Source organism: Gracilinanus agilis, chromosome 4, assembly GCF_016433145.1.
Source record: "Gracilinanus agilis isolate LMUSP501 chromosome 4, AgileGrace, whole genome shotgun sequence".
NCBI classification, from domain to species: domain Eukaryota; kingdom Metazoa; phylum Chordata; class Mammalia; order Didelphimorphia; family Didelphidae; genus Gracilinanus; species Gracilinanus agilis.
The window spans coordinates 278,912,110-278,932,313 of NC_058133.1; the positions used below are offsets into that span (position 1 = coordinate 278,912,110).

General features: G+C 33.4%; 1 protein-coding gene across 1 annotated transcript in view; it reads right to left on the reverse strand.

The window, feature by feature from the left end:
* Positions 1-19,954, reverse strand: part of SUPT3H (SPT3 homolog, SAGA and STAGA complex component) — a 633,656-nt gene extending 613,702 nt beyond the window's left edge. Inside the window, exons 1-2 of the mRNA XM_044675330.1 lie at positions 19,777-19,954; positions 13,572-13,675 (exon numbers count right to left, since the gene is read on the reverse strand). Coding sequence (XP_044531265.1) covers positions 13,572-13,675 — 104 coding nt within the window. The 5' untranslated portion in view covers positions 19,777-19,954. The remainder of the gene's footprint in view (positions 1-13,571; positions 13,676-19,776) is intronic.
* Positions 19,955-20,204: the final 250 nt, after the last annotated feature.

Below are 20,204 nucleotides of genomic sequence, written 5' to 3' on the forward strand. Positions count from 1 at the left end.
TATTATCCCTGATAAAAGTAAGTCAATAATGTGACTATATATAACAAGCTTTTTAGAATGAATCCCATATTATTAACCCCCATTAAAGTTCTACTCTAATGTCTCATCATCATGGCATGGAGTTGACTCTAGGTTCTTAAAGCTATTCTGGCAAATATTTAGTCTGGTAATTCCTACCAAACGGGAAACAGTTTAGATACAGTCCCACTAAAAAATCATATCTGCTAACCAGAAATCAACCAGCTCAGAAAAATATGAAGTTCATCACTACTAAGCTGGTCACTGGTAATGAAAAAAACATAAAATGTCCCTCATTTTTGTGGTATGAGAGCTGTGGAAAAGTTCTTATGCTGTCTAGATAAACATTCATTTCACTCAATGTGAAAAACTTGTCTAATCTTCAATGAAATAACAAACTCCTTCCTGGAGAAGTAAACCACATTGCTATAGATATTCTCAACATAAACGTACATACGTTCATACCTAATTAAAATGATTATTTTTAAATATTTATCCATTGCTTTGCCTAATTAAACTAAATTCAACAACTTAAGTGCTTTATATGTGCAAGGAACTAGGCTAGATTTGAGGAAAACAAAGCTAAAAAGTGACCTACTATCTGTCCCCAAGAAACATAGAGTTGATTAAGTAATGGGAAAAGGAGCATCTATACAAACAACTGAAATGCAAAGTCAGGAGGGGGGAAAAAAAGGGACCCAAACAAGGCTCTCAAGGAAAATTCCATTGCATTTTCTATGTATTTAATGGTACAATGAAGATCCAAAAAGAGACTGAGTGACTTAGGATAGAAGCAAGTATGACAATCCTAACCAAGAATTCACCCATCAGAGGAAGGGGCTCCATAAACAAATAGGAGAAAATAAAGATTCATATGAAACCAGGAATCTCCATTGTGTACAGCTTAATTTTTTCCCCAAAGTATGCATTAAATTTAAAAATGACAGTTCCAACTTTGACCCATTTGTCTCTGTTTCTTTCTGCTCTTCTGATGTATTGTTCAAATTTTTCATGTCTCTGAAAGCTGCCTATCAATATCTTTTGACCTTTTATACAGAAGAGTACTCCCTAATAAATATGTATCAATTCAACTCCTTAAGTATGTTGGATATCAGTTTTATCAGAAAATGTGCTACAAAGATATTTTTACCAGTTAACTGCTGACTGCATTGACTTTGTGTAAAAATTTCACAATTTATGTTAAAATTGTCCAGATTATTTCGTATGATCTTTATTCCTTCTTTGGTTAAGAACACTTTCCCTAACCAAAGTTGAGAAAAATATTTCCTTCTTCTCCCTAATTTGTCATACATTAATCTGGAGCTGAGCATGGTATATTTAGTGAGATGTTTTTCTAATTTTTGCCAGATTATTTTCTAGTTTTCCCAGCAGCTTTTCTCTGAAATAGTGTATCCTTATCCCAGAAGTTGGTATCCTTGGTTCTACTGAACACTGTATTACTTTTTAAATTACTTCCATATCTTACTTATCTAGACTATTCAACTGAACAAGCTTTTCTATTTTTAGCCGGTACCAAGTAACTTGCCTCAGTTTCCACATCTATAAAATGGGGAGAATGGGTGACTTTGGGGATCAAATGAGAAAAATTATGTAATGAGCTTTGCAAACCTTAAAGTGCTATATAAATACTACTATTATCATTTATTTCTAGAGTTTTTATAGTTGGGTTCATATAATTCATGTATATTATAAATATTATATATGTGTAATACATAACTTTGTAGGGTGACTCCCAAATATTTTATACATTCTAAGGTTATGATTTTTCTAAAGCAGATATTGGACAAAAGTTCAAAAAATCAAAACCATCTTTATATATCCTATGATTTTACTGGTTCAGAGATAGAAGGAACCTCAGAGGATATCTAATCCAAGCCTCTTATTTTTCAGATAAGAAAAACTACAGATAAGTAACTTCTGTAGTACACAGGTAGTAACCAACAAAACCAGGATTCAAAGTCCTCTAACTAAAAATCCATTGCTCTTTAACACTATACCTTAAAACAGAATAACAACAACATAAAATAAAACTGAGTTTCTTAGGGAAAAAAAGAAAACAATGAGGAAATCAAAGTAGTAGAAAGTAGTCAAATAAATTAAGAGATAGAGGTTAAAATGTGTAATGCTCTTCAACTATTTGATTTTCTAACTGAAATTTTGATTCTTTGGGAATCATCAAAAGTGTAATCCCTTGTATTTGTGACCATTTATAATTTTAAAATAAAAAATAAAAATAAGAATTTTAAAGTTACAATAATTTTAAATTTTAAGATACCCACAAGGATATATGATCATGTAAACACATTAATCCCTACCTGATCAAGTCTCCTAACTCTGAAGATCACATTTTTGTTCTCACTTAAGTACATATGCTTTTTGACTCTAATAGAACACAGTGCTTACTCACAGCTAACTACTTTCTTAATCCTGCTTAAAAAAATTCCTTGGCCTACTATGCATTTACTAGTAATAAAGTCTTTGTGTACTTACTATTTTATTCATTTTCTCCCCTAACAACCTTCCAAATACTTCCCTAAACTCCATTTGTCAGTGTTCTTGACTGATTGATTGATATATCTGTTCCTCTGACTAGAAGCACTTTACAGCATCATTTTTTGAACATAAAGTATGTAAAAAGGAACATTTTATTAATTCAGGTTTACTGATATATTAATAACAATATTGGTATAATAACAGAAAGGATGAACAGGAGAGAATTTCCAGAGAGACACTGAAAATATGGTTGGAGCTACAAAGTAACTCAAGCCAGAGAAACAGAAACAAACTAGAACTAACAAAAAAAAAATACAAATGCACAAAGAATTAAAGTGAGAGGGTTTAGCCACAGGCAAAAATATGTACTTTTGCCTAGTTTCCACCCTGTTTATATTCTTTAGCATTCTTTATAATCTATCCCAATCAAAAGTTATTAGGTATTCTGTATCCCTTGCAAAAACACCTTTCTCCTTTATCTAATAGTCACCTCTTGAATAATCCTAAAGCTTCAACATAATCCATGAGTCTAAATACAAACCTTTTCGAAATCTCAAGAGATGGAAGAGATGTAAAAAGCCATCAATTTCAACCTATATCTGAGTAAAAATCTCTCAACAATATAACTGACTTTTATCTATAGGGAAGGAAAATGTATTCTCTTAAAAGTAACCCATTCCACATTTAGATAACTTTAATTGTTATAAAGTTCTTCTTTAACTAAACATATCTACTTCTTTGCAATTTTCACTGAGTGCTCCCTAGTTTTGCCCTCTGGTGCCAAGTAGATAAAGTCTAACCATGTTCCATGTGACGGTCCTTTCAAAACCTAAAAATTTTTTTAACATCCCCCAATAGTCTTCCCCTCTTCAGGCTAAACATCCTTATTTCTGCAATCAATATTCAACTGAACCTGTCTAAAATGCCAAGATAGACTCAAGGAAAATTATATATTTTTTATGTTTAAGTGATTCTCTGGATCAGTATCTATAAATATATTGAACATTATGGAAACTAATATCATATGTCAATGAATATGAGAAATTAAGTTGATTGGTTGCAATGTTAGTAAGTTAAGATTTATATAGCCCTTAGAAGGTATAATTATCCAAATATTCTCATTTCACATTTTGCAAAACTATTTTTTTGATCATGTTCAAATGGGAAATTCAAAGTTTTATATAACCTGATTTTCTAGCAATGGGACACAAAAAGGTTCAGTACCACACCTTTAAAACAAATTTAACTGTTTAACATGCTCACTTCAAAAAGGAGAATCTGCTATAAGAGAAAACACTAAGGTTTTTAAACAACAACCAAAAAAATGTGATAATCATAGTAAATACTAAGAGACTTGAAAATATCTCCCTCCAAATAAACACAAGCTATTTTATTTTTCAATATCTTGAAAAGACTTTTAAAAACACAATTTTAAAAACATTATTTTGAATATAAGTATTCCATAAAATAAATGTCAATTTTTTAATATCATATTGCTTGTCTTCTCAATGAGCAGGGGAAGGGCTAAAGGGAAAAACAGAATTTGGAACTCAAATTTTTTTTCAAATAAATGTTTAAAAAAATGAGTGAAGGGAACTAAAGATAAGATGTACAATAGACAAAAAGAACCTAGTGACAGAATTAAATCATCAAATTATATCGAAATTGAAGCCTAAAAAAAGTTTTTAATTCATATTTGTTCTTAAATTTCAATTGAGCATTTTCCAAGGTAATGAAAATTTACATCGTAAAGTTGGAAGCTCACCAAGTACTTCCAAAATAAAATGATAGTTACTTAATATCTCCCATAGATGTACTCTTTTTAATAAACAAAAAGAATAATAGCTAACATCTATAGACTACTTTAAGGTGGTATTTTTCATTCCTGAGTATATTTTGAGCTTCCTAAGAACCCTAAAAGTAAGGTTCTATGATCTTCATTTTACAGATGAAAATACTAATAAATGACATCATCATGCACCTGTAATCACATGGCTAGTGTCAGAGACTAAATTCAAGTCAAAGTCTTCTTACCTTCAAGTCCAGTATTTCCGATTTAAAAATGTAAAGGGGTATAACAATAATACAATACTGCCTCTCATACTCTCAAAAGTTCTCCATACTCTAAGAGTTAACAGTTATTCTGAAAGTTATTTCCTTTTCTAGTATTTTAGTGTTCCCTTTATAATAACAAAAAATGGGGGAGATAGCTTCTCTTATCTCATAACGACTTGTGTAAATTATGTTTATAATACATTTTAGAAAACCTAATGGCTTTAAGTATAAACAAAAAAGGTACCCTTTTTAAAATAAGCAACTTTCTGAATATAGGATAAGAAAAATAGTTCTCTTGTATCCTAAAACGTTATAATAATAATAGTATCTACATAATGTACAACAGGAAGGTATTTTATGGAAACTAAAAAAGTATCAGAAGAATAGAAAGCATAATAGCCTAAATTTACATACAATTTTGTTAGTCAATACCTTTCCTCAATAACCTCAGAACTCATAATATCTTCATAAAGCAGACTAGGGGAAATAAGTAATTCCATTAATATATGCAGTTGGTCTGCTATGTACAATTGGAGACACACAAAAAAATATTCATTCAGCAAATATTTATTGAGTGCCTACTATGGACAAGCATTACATTCAGTATCCAATTACTTGCCAAAAATAAAAGTCATGCTTTCAGCAGAGGGGTAGTAATGGAGTGAGGTATATATATCAGACATTGTCAAATGGTGTTTTGTTTTCCTTACTTCTGCTTATTTACTACTTAGGAGAGTTCTATGAGAGAGTTAGAAGAGGAAGAGGGAGAGAGGATTGAGAAGTGACAGTTAATTTTTTTTTTATGCATTAACTGAAATTAAAAGAAATTAATTAAAATTAAAAATTAAAAGAAAGAACAGTAAGCTTACAATCAAGAGACCTGAATCAAAATCTCGACTTCCACATGGTATAACCTCAAATAAGTCAATTAAGTTCTGAGCCTCAATTTCTTCATGTGTAAAATGGAGATAATATTTGCACTATTTCATGTAACTGTTGTGATGAAAGCACTGAGTGAGCTCTGAAATGCTATTTAATGTATTATTAGTTCAGAATAGTGCAGGATTTTTTACATTGCATTATGAATACTGCCACTACTAAAATCCAGGCCTGATGTTTCATCTCAGAATAAAGATGATCCTGCATTATCAAAGACTATGCTTGCAAGTTCTTGGAGATTCTATCAAATTAGAAAGGCATCAAATATGGGTCAAGACTAAGGCAGTTAAGTTTGGATGCATTATATCAATAGATCCTTATAAAAGCAGGTAACATAAGTATTATTTTTTTCCACTATACCTCCAATGCTGAATTACTCAGATGATTCATATTTATACCTAATCTTCAATTTCAAGATCTGATTTCCAGTAAATACACCAGCTATTTCTCTTAGTTACAAATTTTCTGATAATAATGTGGCCCATTATTATTTCATTTAATTAAAATATTCACTTACTATGTACAAATTATTATGCTAGAGACAAAGATAACAGCCCCTGCCTTCATAAGGCTTATAATCAATTTCATTATTATGAGGATTAGTCAATAACAAAGGTGTAATTAAAAGCTTCAAATAGCATATGTCCATCTATTTAAAATAAACTAATCTTTTGGTATAGAACAGGAAGTTCTGAAGGCAAATATCATTTACTTTTCAAAACAACATATTTCTAATAACTGACACACTTCCTAATTTCACTGAAAGGAACCATAGCATGGTAGAGAATGATGAATTTGGAGTGAGAAAAAACTTTATTTGAATCTTCCCTCAGACAATTTCTGGTTTGGGGCATGGACAAACCATCCACTTCTCTAAGCCTCAGTTTTCTAGCTATAAAATGGCAACAATAATATAGTAACCACCTCGCAGAGCTATTAATGAAGATCAAATCATAATCATTTAGGATTTTGCAAACCTTAAAATACTGTGTAAACCAGCTATTATTTGAGAAAAAAAATCTGTATTTATAGAATTTTGTGACTAGAAAGGATCTCAAGAGGTCAATTGTTCTCAAACTGTTCTTTAGAATTTGTGTCTTACATGATGTGAATAATGCTTATATGAGAATATTTCAGTTCTAGGCAACAATTATCCCACTAAAATATAAGTACCAAAAATACTTTATTATGTTCAGCGTTGTGGGGAGGATAACAAAAGGGAATGAAGAAAGGCAGCATGGCATGAAAGACAGAATAACATACTTGGAACAAGAAGAGCTGGATCGCACCTCAAACCTTGACCACCTGTATGAACATGGACAAATCATTTAACAAAGCCTCAGTTTCCTCCATATATAAAACTGAAATATGTAATAATCCTTACACAGTCTACTTCACAGGATTGTTGTGATGAATGTAATTTGTAAGCCTTAAAGTACTATCTCAATAATGTAAGTGAAAAGAACATTAAAAGGTAGCTAAACTCTTGAGTGATTATAAAAATCAATCAGGGTCCCAAAGAAATAGAAAATGAAATGTACAGCCTCCCTCTTCTTGGCAGAAAGACAAATGGACTAAGAAGTCAAAATGTTGCTCTGTTGTCAGATATAAATGTATTAAAGTAAATTTCTGCTCAACTTTTACCTTTGTTAAAGGACAGGTTCAATTCCTATGGGGATGAGGGATACTGTAATCCAAATATAAATACAATGTAAAAATAAATGGCATCAATAAAACTTTAAGTGCCATTTGAGTTCTTCTTCTTCTTCTTCTTCTTCTTCTTCTTCTTCTTCTTCTTCTTCTTCTTCTTCTTCTTCTTCTTCTTCTTCTTCTTCTATTTTTGTCCCAAAATAGGCTAAATTACCTTAAGGAAAATCATAGTTCTTTAAATAACTCCTCGCTCTTCTTTGAATTAAAGGACTCGTCTTTTAATGCTAATGTTCTTCCAGTGCTGTTGTTTTGGCTGTGTATCAGTTTCTGAAGAAACCAGAGTTTAAGATGACCAAAAGGTCAATGAAGAGGTCAATGGTAGATATGAATAGACAGCAGAACATTCATTACAAATTAGACTTACAAAGAATAAAAGGTATAAAATAATATTGTCAGAAAAATGTATTACCAGGAAAAAAAAAAGTTGACCCAATAATAAAGTGAAAGAGGGATAATCGATAGATAGTACTGAAGGATAATCCAGTCTGCACATTCTACTGGTATCTAGAGAACATCAAGATAATCAAGAAAGATTCTTAACTTATACAGATTCCCAGGGATGAATCAATAGCAAGACAAGGACAAAAGCTGCATAGAAGGGGAAGGCATAGAGGGGCTTCACTGTTTGCTGGAAAGAATGCCCACATTGATTAGATCACAGATCCATTGAAGTACTAAAATTTTTTACCCCAATATTTCACAAATAATTTCTAAAATCATATATATAATTGAGCTAGAAAGGAATACAGAGATCATCTAAATATGCTTCTTTCATTTTACAAATGAAAAAACTGAGAAAACCTAAAGAGAGCCTAGATTCCACCATAATTCTAAGACAAAAAGCATTAAAAAAAAAAAATAAAACACTGATGTACAGTATGATCTCATTTTAAAGATGAATAAACTTGGGCCCTGAAAGGCAAAATGATCTGATATGGGTTACAATGCCAAATAAGATAGTAGCAGAGACAGGGCTAAAATCTAGATTTTCTGTCTCTACAACTAGTGTTTTTTCCACCGTCTCATGTTTTAACATTCCAAAGTACTGTTACATGTATTACCCAAATTACTATATTGACTATGTTGCTAAAAACTGAATTTTATAAATCAAATAATTTGCTCACTCAATGCCTATTTCAAAGACGTTTTATCTTCATATATTATTGACAATTGACAGTGGCTAATACCTTGTAACTCTTTTTTGTTAGCCTCTAATCTATCTGGTATTAATTAATTAAAATATCTAAACATATATCAAACAATTTTGTGAAGAGAATTCAATATTTTAATCCGCAGATTAAGATAAAGTGATCCTGTTGTGAATAGGCAATGTCACATTATAATCACCCTCTAGTGTGTCAAGTGAAATTCAAGCTTTCATTTATTTGCTTCTTTTAAAACCAGTGTGGAACAGATATAACCATCCTAAAATTATAAAACACTATAAAAAACTCAATAACAACTAAATTTCAAAAATGACAACAGGAGAGATTTTAAATCTTGTTCTAAAAATAGTTGGACTTCATTTTCTGCCCTAAATGTATTCAAGAGAGTTATATGTAAAACAAGTATTTGCATATGAAATCACTTTTTCCAAATAACATATTATAATCTAAAATTTCTACTCATCTAGTAATTTGACTTCTATCTCCACCACTCCAATAAAGCTATTCACTGAAGACACAAGTGATCTTTAATTGCCAAACTCAATAACTTTTTGTCTTCCTCTTATACATTTCTATAACATTTTACACTTCTCATCACCCATTACCTTATGCTAAACTACTCCTTGATTGACACCTTTTTGCTTTTCTCACCCATGATAAAATTTAGAAAATCTCCATGAATTTCTCCTCTTTTTAAATGCTCTCTCCCAAAATCAATTTTATTTGTTCACTTGGCTATAAGCTATCAGATTAACTCCCCAAACTAAATATATAGCTCTGACTTCCAAGGGGAAAAAAAGTCAGAACACACAGATTTCTGTCTACTAAATATTCCCAACTGAATAGCTCTCTGGTACTTCCAATTCAGTGTGTTATAAAGTACTCATTTTATCTTTCCCACCAAAAAAAAAAAAAAATCCATCTCCCACCTTATTACTACAATTCTCCCAGTCTCCTATGTAAGAAATGTTGGTATCATCTTTGACTGTCCCTCTCCCTCCTTGTTTTGTCACTTGACAAATCCTGTTGATTCTACTTCTACAACAGTGATTCCCAAAGTGGGCACCACCGCCCCCTGATGGGTGCTGCAGCAATCCAGAGGGGCAGTGTTGGCCACAGGTGCATTTATCTTTTCTATTAATTGCTATTAAAATATAAAAAAATTAATTTCCAGAGGCACTAAGTAATATTTTACCTGGAAAGGGGGCGGTAGGCCAAAAAAGTTTGGAAACCATTGTTCTACAATATCCTTCTCTCTCTTACTATTACCATTACCTCATAAAAAGGTCCTTATTCTCTTTCATCTAAATATTAGACTCTTATTAAGGAGTCACAACCCCTCCAGTCAAACCATACTTCAATTACATTTCACAATGTTAGCTGATAAATCTTCCTAATTGCATGGAATTGATTTTGTCCCTCCACTCCCAAAAGCATTTCAATAAGTCAACACCCTAATGCCAAGGAAATAACTAAAAGAATATTTTACATGTTCTATCATTTAAACAAGGAACTTTATAAATAACAAAGAAAATCTTAATATTCTTTAATGAAAACTGTAAGATATTAAAATGTTGCATTTTTCCTCCATATTCTCAATGTGTCCACAGCTACAGGACGATATATGAAATATAATGAAATATTTTCAACCAGTAACATTTTCTTCAATGTAAAATTGCTTTAAAAAGCTTTAAAAGCTAGAAATATTCTATTTAAGAGATTTCATCATAAAAGCAAAGTGACAATATCAACAGATCTTCCACTTCTGAAATAGACTTAAGATAAATTTACATGCTCCTACAAAGCTATATCAATAGTTACCTCTTGTATTTTACATGAAGCCTTTATAGATTTCCCTGAAGTTTTCCCCAGCACAAAGGAAAAATTACTGAATTTAGGCAAGTACTTCCTCTCTTTGGACTTTAAGACTTCAGTCTGTAAAATGAACGTGTTTAAACTAGATGACCTCTAAGGTCTCCTTCTAGCTCTACAGAAATGATCCATTTCTAAAATCATGGGACACAAAAGAAATAATACACAGAATCTCAGAATCATAAAGACTATCAGTGTTGCAAAGAAGGTAGGAAGCCATAAAGACTTATTCCTCTAAAGCATCCCAGAGAATTAAACCTCTGGTCTCTATTTATTGACTTCCAGTGCCCAGTAATAGGAAACCCACTATCTCCTGCCCAATCAACTTCTGAACAGTTCTAATTATTAGAAAGTCTCCCTTTTTTTTTTTTTAAACCCTTGTACTTCGGTGTATTGTCTCATAGGTGGAAGATTGGTAAGGGTGGGCAATGGGGGTCAAGTGACTTGCCCAGGGTCACACAGCTGGGAAGTGGCTGAGGCCGGGTTTGAACCTAGGACCTCCTGTCTCTAGGCCTGACTCTCACTCCACTGAGCTACCCAGCTGCCCCTAGTCTCCCTTGTTTTTAATCAAGACTTGCCTTTCTACAACTTCCACTATAATTCAACCCTCTAAAATTTAGTAGAACATAGTACCTCTTCTACATAATAGTCCTTCAAATACCTAAAGACAGCTATCATATCCTACTCTCACTCCCTACCCAAGACTTTTCTTCCTCGAGCTACATATTCCAGGGTCATTTGTATCCTCCCATTGCCAATGATCAGTTTCTACTTATCTCATCTAGGTATATACTAATTTGTCAAAGTTCTGCCCAAGTTTAGAACTAAGCAGGACCACTAAATAAATGTCGAATCCCTTAAAAATACAATATTCAAAATGCAAACACATTTTATCCAGCTACTTTATTTCCATCTTTATTATTTATTTTCTAAATATTTCACTTATTCTGATGATCTCTATCCATAAGCATTACAAAAATATAGCAATTAGAATAAATAACATAAGGATTCTAGCTCACCCCTCTTGCAATCTAACATTCAAAATTTCAAATTCATTGCCTAATTTCAAAGGACTTCAATTCCCTAAAATAAATATAGTTACTTTAAGAAGTCAGAGTCTACAGGGAGCACTGAGAGGAAATTTATAAGGAGCTACACAAGAAAATGTCAGGGAGCAGCATGGTACTCATATGTACAGAAAATGCTTTATTTATAGATTTTCTTCCCTAAAGATTATAGATTGAGGGAAACTCTTATCCCATTCCACTCCCAACTTTGTGAGGATGTGAGAAACTTTCGTGTTTTTCAAATTTAACTAAATATAATTGTGGGAGAAGTGTATATAAGAATATGTGTGTATGTATATATGTGTGTTTTCTTTTTACCAGAACTGTGATTTTATTCATGTAGGAAGCTTCCAGTAAGGAGTTTCCTCTCTATAATGTAAAATATGAGCGTTGCTTAGGTCACTGAGATGTTTAACAATTTGTCTAGGGTCACATCAGTGATGGGTCTTGCTCACACTGAGGCCAGATTTCCATTACCTCAAATTGCCTCTAAAGTATGTATCTTTAAAGTCTAATATCCTTTAGCAGCTCACTTAATCCATGTTTTTTCACAGAATGCAATTTACTTCTACGTCATATAATCCTAGAATATAAAACAGGGTCACCTAGGCCAATTAACTAGTTCATTGTCCTAGTACTGGATTGCTCCAGTTACCAAAGGCAGACCCAAATGCTGCTCATCAGTAAAATGATATTATATAAAATAAAATTGCTTCATGAGCTGCTTTTATTTTGTTTTTCTAGGTAAAAAAACACAATTAACTCTGAATTCTACTGTTAAAAAAAGCACACTATTTTTAAAAGCCCTATCTTAAAATTTCAGGAGCCATAAATGGAGCCTAGAATTTTTTCATATTAATACTATGAATCAAAACTATAATAATATTACAATGGCAATGTCAGAAATGCAATTATGCTATGACTGTAAAAACTCTCCAAAGAAACTTTTTTATTGAGAGGGGAAGGGGAAGAGAAGGAAAAGGAAAAAAATACTTATATAGTACCCTGACATATTACAAGGAGCTTCACAAATATTAGCTCATTTGATCCTCACAACAACCCTGCAAGGTAAGTGTTTTATCATCCCCACTTAACAGTTGAGAAAACTAAAGAAAATAGAGGGTAAGTGAATTTGCCCAAGGTAACAGAGCTAATAAGTATCTGTGGCCACATTTGAACTCAGGTTTTCCTGATTCCAGGCCCAGCACTATATTCACTGCACAACCTAGCTGACTCATTAATCACCAAGGCTACCCAAATAGGAACACAACAATGGATACATTGCTATAATACCATGTCCAGTATAATCAACAAGAAAATTCTGAACAAAGAACCCCAAAATCATTTCCCACTTAATAATCATCACTATCATGAACTTCATAATTAAGCTACTGGTACAATTCACAATGTCTAGTCTTCAAGGGAAAATATTTCATTTTCAGGAAGAAATATTTCCTTTGAAATGACTGACAATTCATGAAAAATTATCTGTAGGAAAAGGAGTACTCATTTTGTCCCCTTTCCAAAGACCACATGAAATGAAAACTAAGATGCATCAGTAGACAAACATTTGGGGGAATAAGCTTCTCAGCCACACAGCTGGGAATCACTGGCCTCAGCCGTAGGTTGCAATACAATAGTAATAAAATAAAATAGAGTTTGGGGAAAGGAACCTTTAAAATTATGCAGCTTCGCAAATGTAGCTTAAGTGGCTCCTTAACCAAAATTCTAAGCTATGATATTTAGTAATATTAGCACAACTAAAAATTATTGATTAATCTAATTTTTTTTAAGAGTCGGTGCCATTAAAAAAAAGCATTTCTGAATATCTTTTGTGATCATGAGCTTAAAATTCAATTTCAACTACTTAAAATACTTCAATTTTTTTCATAAATGCAGAAATCTATAATGTACACCCATTTTTTGAGAAATTAAAGCAAAGTCTTTTTAATGCAAAAACCACTTATAAGTCATAGTTTCTTAATATAAATCATTTAAATTAATTTTTGCAAAGTAGAACCAAGTGTTTGTTATAATCACATTAAGAAATATTATAGATAAGCAGTTTTATCCTGAGAGACATTTATTTAAAATGTAATAATAAAGACTATTCAACATGGTTTTCTTAATCATTTCCAAACTTATTTTTCAACAATTTTTTTGTTAGATCTATGTCCTTCTCAAGAACACTTTTCAAATCATTTAAAGTCTATATGGATACAACACTTACATCATACTCTGGAGTTCAAGAGCAAAACTTGTAGATTTCCCTGTGGTTCTTCCACTGCTTGAAGTAGCAATAGCTGACATTGGGCTAGCTGCAGTACTATTCATCTATATAAACAAAAAGAAATAACAAAGATTGGAAAATACATTTTAATTATAAATAAAAACACGTGAAAATAGCAACCATTACAAAACATTTTTAAAGGCATAAATTGTTTTAAATGTCATGCTTAAAATAATGTAAAAAAATCCTCTTTTTTGATCATCAACACAAGAAAACTATTACACAATAAATGATTAAAACTACATTGTTCATTCAAGAAACTAAGTATCTTTTAAGGAATTGATACAAAATTCATTTAGATAAGGAATGCAACTCTATAAGACTAAGTTGCAGAACAGTTGCTTACTACTATATTGGTAAAGAGAGTTCACATCCTGCCAAATCCTTATTTCTGCCTTTAAAATATCTCTTCTTTTTAATCTCTCTGCAATTCTAGTTAAAGATCCATAACCTCCCACCTGGAACACTGCAATAACCTTTTAATTAATCTCTCTATATCAAGATTTTCACACTCGAATCCATCCTCCACTTAGCTGCTAAAATGCTTTTTCCTAACATCAAGAAATTGCCATGACGCTGCCCTCCTTACTCTGACCCCATATGATCAAAATCTTTTGGCATTTAAAGCTATTCACAATTTGACTCTGGTTCCCCCTCTTGTGATCTATCCATATTAATTTACTTAGTGTTCCTCATACAAGGGCTCCTATGTGATTCTGGACTGGCTATTCCCAGGCCTAAAGAGCTCTCCATCCTTACCTCTGCCTTATAGAATTCCCAGTTACCCTCAAGATTCAGCAGCTTATTTCCCTCCATTCTTACCCCTATCAATCTGCTATAGTCTTAAGGCAGGAGTTCTTAACCTGGGATCCATTGACTTGTTTTGACTGTTTTAATTTTTTTTAATTTTTGTAACTATTTCAGAATAATTGGTTTTGTTTATAATCATAAGTAGTTTGTTTTGTGCATTTAAAAACATCATTCTTAGAATAATACTATTTATATGGGCTTTTAAGGCTGAAAAAGTACTTTACAAATATTATTCCATTTTTTCCTAACAACCACCCAATCATCAAAAGGTATATGCTATCATCCCCATTTAACAGATGAGGAAACTAAGACACTGAGAAATGAAGTGACTTGCCCAGGGTCACACAGCTGATAAATGTCTGAGGCCTGGTAAGAATAAATATACAAAATAAATCCAAGGTAATTACTTGGGAATGTCAAATATGCAGAGTTTTGAAAGAAACTAGGGATTCTAACAGAGTTCAAGAGGGAATGTGTTCTAGACATAGGGAGATGGAGATGGTACATCATACATGGAGAACAGCCAAAAAAAAAAAAAGGCCATTTTGGCCAGAGTATAGTGTACAGGAAGGGGAAGGTTGGGGTCAAGTTGTAAAGGGATTTAAAAAGCTAAACAGAGGAGTTCATATTTGATCCTTGAAGCAATAGGAAACCACTGGAATATAATGAGTAGAGAAGTGAATCAGTTAGATCTTCACTTTAGTAAAATCATTTGATAACTGTGTGGCAAATAGATCGGAATAGGCAAAGCCTTGAATCAGAAAGTCCAGGGAGTAGTCCAAGCAAGAGGTGATAAAATAGTAAGCATGTGAGTAAAGTGGAACGATTAAAGAGATTTTGTGGAGGTAGAAACGATTCGATTTAGTAATTGCCTGGATATGTGATGAAAGATATCTAGGATAATGCTAAACTGTGAATCTGAGTGAATGGAAAGGTCCTACTGTCCTATAAAGAATTAATAAAGTTCAAAAGTTAGGAGGAGATTGAAGAAAAAAAAAGAATCTTTTGATATGTTGAGTTTAAATGCTTAAAGGGACACTAATTTGGAATATCTGATAGATATGATGAACAACTGGAGCTCAAGATAGAGAAAAGGGCACCAACTCTTAAAAAAGGATGGACTAGGGGGAAGCTGGGTAGCTCAGTGGATTGAGAGCCAGGCCTAGAGACGGGAGGTCCTAGGTTCAAATCCAGCCTCAGACACTTCCCAGCTGTGTGACCCTGGGCAAGTCACTTGACCCCCATTGCCTACCCTTACCACTCTTCCACCTATAAGTCAATATACAGAAGTTAAGGGTTTAAAAATAAAAAAAAAATTTAAAAAAAAGGATGGACTATAGTAAAGAGAGATTTGTGTAGGACAGAACAACCAGTAGTCTATTATAATATTCTGATCACGACACGATGAGGGTCTGTACTAGAATGGTAGCAATATCAGAGGAAAGAAAGAGGATCATTTAATCGATGTTGCAAAAGTTAAATTGAAAGGTTTTGGCAAGAAACTGGATATGGGGCAGAAGGCAGGGTAAGAGATAATGAAAAGTCAAGAGTGTCATTTAGGTTTTAAGCCTGGAGAACTAGGAAGGTACCCTCAACAGTAATAGGGAAGTTTGGAAAGAGGAGAAGATAATAAATTCAATGTTAGACATACTCATTTCAAGATGTTTATTAGACCTCCAGTTTGAGATGTCTAAAAGGCATTGGAAATATGAGACTGGAGAGATCAGCAGAGAGGTTAAGCCTAGTCAGACAGATTTTAGAATCATTAGGATAGAATCTTTGAGTCAAAGAGATTACTTAAACAGTTTAGAGAGAAAAGAGGGTCCAGGTCAGAGCTGTGTGGGACACCCAGGATTAATGGGTAAGACTTGGATGAGGAGCCAGCAAAGGAAACTGAGAAACAGAGATTTCATAGACCAGGGGAGAATGGTGTCCTAAAAACCGAGAGGGGAAAACATCAACAAGAAAAAGGTGATTGACAGGGTCAAAGACTGTAAGTTGGTCAAGAAGAACAAGCACTGAGAAAAGACCACTGGTTTTGGCAATTAGGAGATCCTTGGTAACTTTGGTGAGAGCAGTTTCAGTGGAATGATGAAGTATGAAGTTGGATTGTAGGTTAAGAAGAGAGTGAGAGTGGAAGTAATCAAGTTGTAGTTGGGCATTTAGCCAATAAAATGATAGTTAGCAGGGATGGAAGAAGTGAGGGTTTTTTGAGGATGGAGGGATATGGGCATATTTGTAGGCAGTTAGGCATGTAAAGATTGAAGATAAATGAGAAGGCAGTACACAAAGACTGAAGATAATTGAGTGATAGGGATGATAAGAGGAAGCACTGGAAGAGACAGGAATAGGATCACTTATACAGGTAGAAGGGTTTTTCTTAGCAATGAGCAGAACCACCTCTTCATGTGGGACAAGGATGAAAGAAGAGAGTGACAGAAGTCATCTGGGTGATATGAGATGAAGAAGGGATAAGAAATCACTCTCAACAAGCAGCCTCAATTTTTTTCAGTAAAATATGAAGCAAAGATCTCAGCTAGGACTGGGACAAGGGATGTCATAGGAAGTTTAAGGAAGCCTTTTCTCAGTCCTCAACCTTCTTGATCTCTCTGCAGCCTATGACACTATCAATAACTCTCTTCTCCCTGATAATTTTTAGGTTTTTAGGACACCATTTTCTCTGTTTCTCCTCCTACTTGTCAACTGCTCTGCAATCTCTTTTGCTAGATTTCCATTTATGTCATGCCTACTCACAGTGGATGGTCCTGTGTCCTTGGGACCACTTCTCTTTTTTCTCTATCCTGTCTCATTTGCTGATCTCAGCAGCTCCCACAGATTCAGCTAACATTTCCATACCAATGATTCCAGATCTATTTATCCAGTCCTGATCTCTCCCTTGAGTTCCAGTTTCACCTCACCAGTAACTACCTTTAGAATATCTCAAACTAAATATCACAAGGTCATCTCAAATTCATTATGCCCACAACAAAATGTATTTTCTTGCCCCAAAAACTTCCCCTCTTCCCAACTTTCCTATTACTTATTAGAAAGGGCACAACTATCCTCCCAGTAACTCTCACATATAAGGCTATAGCCCATGAAACCTCAATGTCATTCTCAGCTCCTTACTCACACATCTATCATAGGCAATCTGTTATCAACCCTGTCATTTCTTTATTCACAACCTCTACTGCATGCATTCACTTCTCTCCACTCAGACAGCCACAAACCTGGTACAGGATATTCTCACTTCTACCTTAGACTACTGCAACAGCCTGCTGCTGGTTGATCTCTCTACCTCAAAGCCTCTCCCCCACTCCAATCCACCCTCCACTCAACTGCCAAACATTTTCCTAAAGTGCAGGCAAATCTGACCATGACACATCTCCTCCTTGCTCAATAAACTCCACTATCTCCCTATTCCCTGCAGAATCAAATATTAAATCATCTGTTTGGCATTTAAAGCCAAATCATGGCCTTGACCCCTTCCTACCTTTTCAGTCTTCTTAAACTTTACTATTCTCTATTCACTCCATGATCCAGCTACACTGGCCTACTTGTTCCTCACATACAACACTCCCATCTCCTAACTTTGTGGCTTTTCAATGGGTTGTCCCCCATGCCTGCAATACTCCCCCCTCCTCATCTTACCTCCTTACCTTCCCTGGCTTCTCCAACACTCAGATCAAATCCCACCATTTGAAGAAGGTTTTTCTTGCTCTCCCTGCCCCCCACTTCTTCTTTCACATTCCTCTTTTCTTCACTCTGAAACCACCTTTCATCTACTTTATATAATCTTGTCCATCCAGAGTTATTGACATGTTGTCTCTCCCATTAGATTTTGAGCTCTTTGAGGGTAAGGACAGTTTTTATCTTTCTTTATATCTCTAGCACTTGACTGTGTCTGGTAGAGAGTAAGTCCCTAATAAATGCTTACTGATTGACACTTTTGAAGAAACCACAACTTTCTGAGGCAAGTGTTTCACATCAAAACCATTGGTGGTAAAAGGAAAGTATCCAATAATACTTTCTTTAAACTATGGTCAAGCTTTCAAAAATAATTTAACTAAAAATCAAACAGGTGTATGGCATTTTCTTGACAAGATGAGCCAATAGCTCATCAAACTCTTTAAAATAATTATTTCCCTGGGCTACAATTTAGTTTGAAGTTAGAGATAATTAGCTTCTTTAAATATTAACTCCTTTACACATCAAAGTCCTATCATTCTGATGCTTTATTTCCTTTCTTCCAGACATTAAAAAAAAATGTCAGTCAAAAGCAGAAGCACTCAAGTCAATTTTCTCTAATAAATACAGTTAACATGGAACTGAAAACCTACTGTAATCTTCTCAACGGGTTAATGTCCTACAGTTGTTATAGCTTTCAATTGAAATGCAGCTGTTTGCCATATTCTGCAAACTGAATGCAGATGTGCAGATTGGGGCACAGATTATTTCAACATGCAGTAGTTTAAATATGAACTCTACTAAGTAGAAGATCAATTCTGATCAACACTACTTAACTAGTCATGAAAATATTTTATCTATGTCACATTTGTAAATTTTCCTCTAAAGAAAACCTGAAATTTGATTTTAATTTTAAAAAACTGAATTTTGAAAGAGGCAGTTTTTCTACTGAAAATTTTGCAGTAAAATCATTTTTATTTTATTAAATTTAGACTACCTGAGCAGTTAACTTAGGAAATACATCCTGAACATATGATTGCATATAACTAGTCACTGTATATTTGGTAATTAATGTAGACTGAAACAAAGAAAAGTAATCATCCAGGAAGAATGTTTAGATGACTTAAATCAGTGATGGGCAAACTTTTTAAAGAGGGGGCCAAAGGAAAGGAAATGCTCATCTGTCGGTCTGTTTCTAAGGCAACTCTTTCGAAGTTTCATTGTATTGTATCCTACTCATTGTATTAGTCAGATTAGAAATAATGTCAGGTGGCCAGATAGAACATTTCAGGGGACCCACATTTGGCCCGAGGGCCATAGTTTGCCCTTCACTAACTTAAATATATTAGGATCTTGACTGTCATTGTTTTAATTTATTGATAAGCCAAAAAAATTAAGATATATTATTATAATTAATATTTGTTTAGCCTTTTTTAACTCACAAATTTAGTAAGCATTGAATAACATAATAAACGTGAAAGCACTTGAAAGATATAAAGTATTTTCAAATATACCATCAGCCTCATCAAACTTCTAAAGCTAAGATTCAAGTTTCTCTACAATTTAGTCCCACCTTAATTATCAAACCTATTCTACTTAAGTCAAGAAAATCTCTTAATTGCTGCTTAAATCTACTACACATTAGCACCTTTTACTTATTCTTTCTTTTCCTCACACCTAGAATATCTTCATCCATTCTTCTTTTATCAGTGTCCTCTTCCAAAAAGGACTCCAGCCCACAATATGGTCTCCTTTTATTGAGCTCTGATAGTATGGAATGCACCATTCATTTTTCTTCTTAAAGTAATTCCAGGAAGTACATATTGTCTCCTAGTAAGACAGTGAGTTGTTCCAGGGCAGTGACTGTTTTAGTCTTCTTCTATATATTCCCCACTCCAAGAGGGTAATACTAACCCAACTTAAATCACTCAAATACCTTCTAAACTGAAATGACTTAAAGAACTGTAAAACATCAATAAAAATTGTGAAACCTTACAGACACTTTTTAAGTGAAGGTACTAAAAGTCCAATAAAGATGGGAAATTAAAAGTAGGAGAAAAAAATTGATTTTTTGAA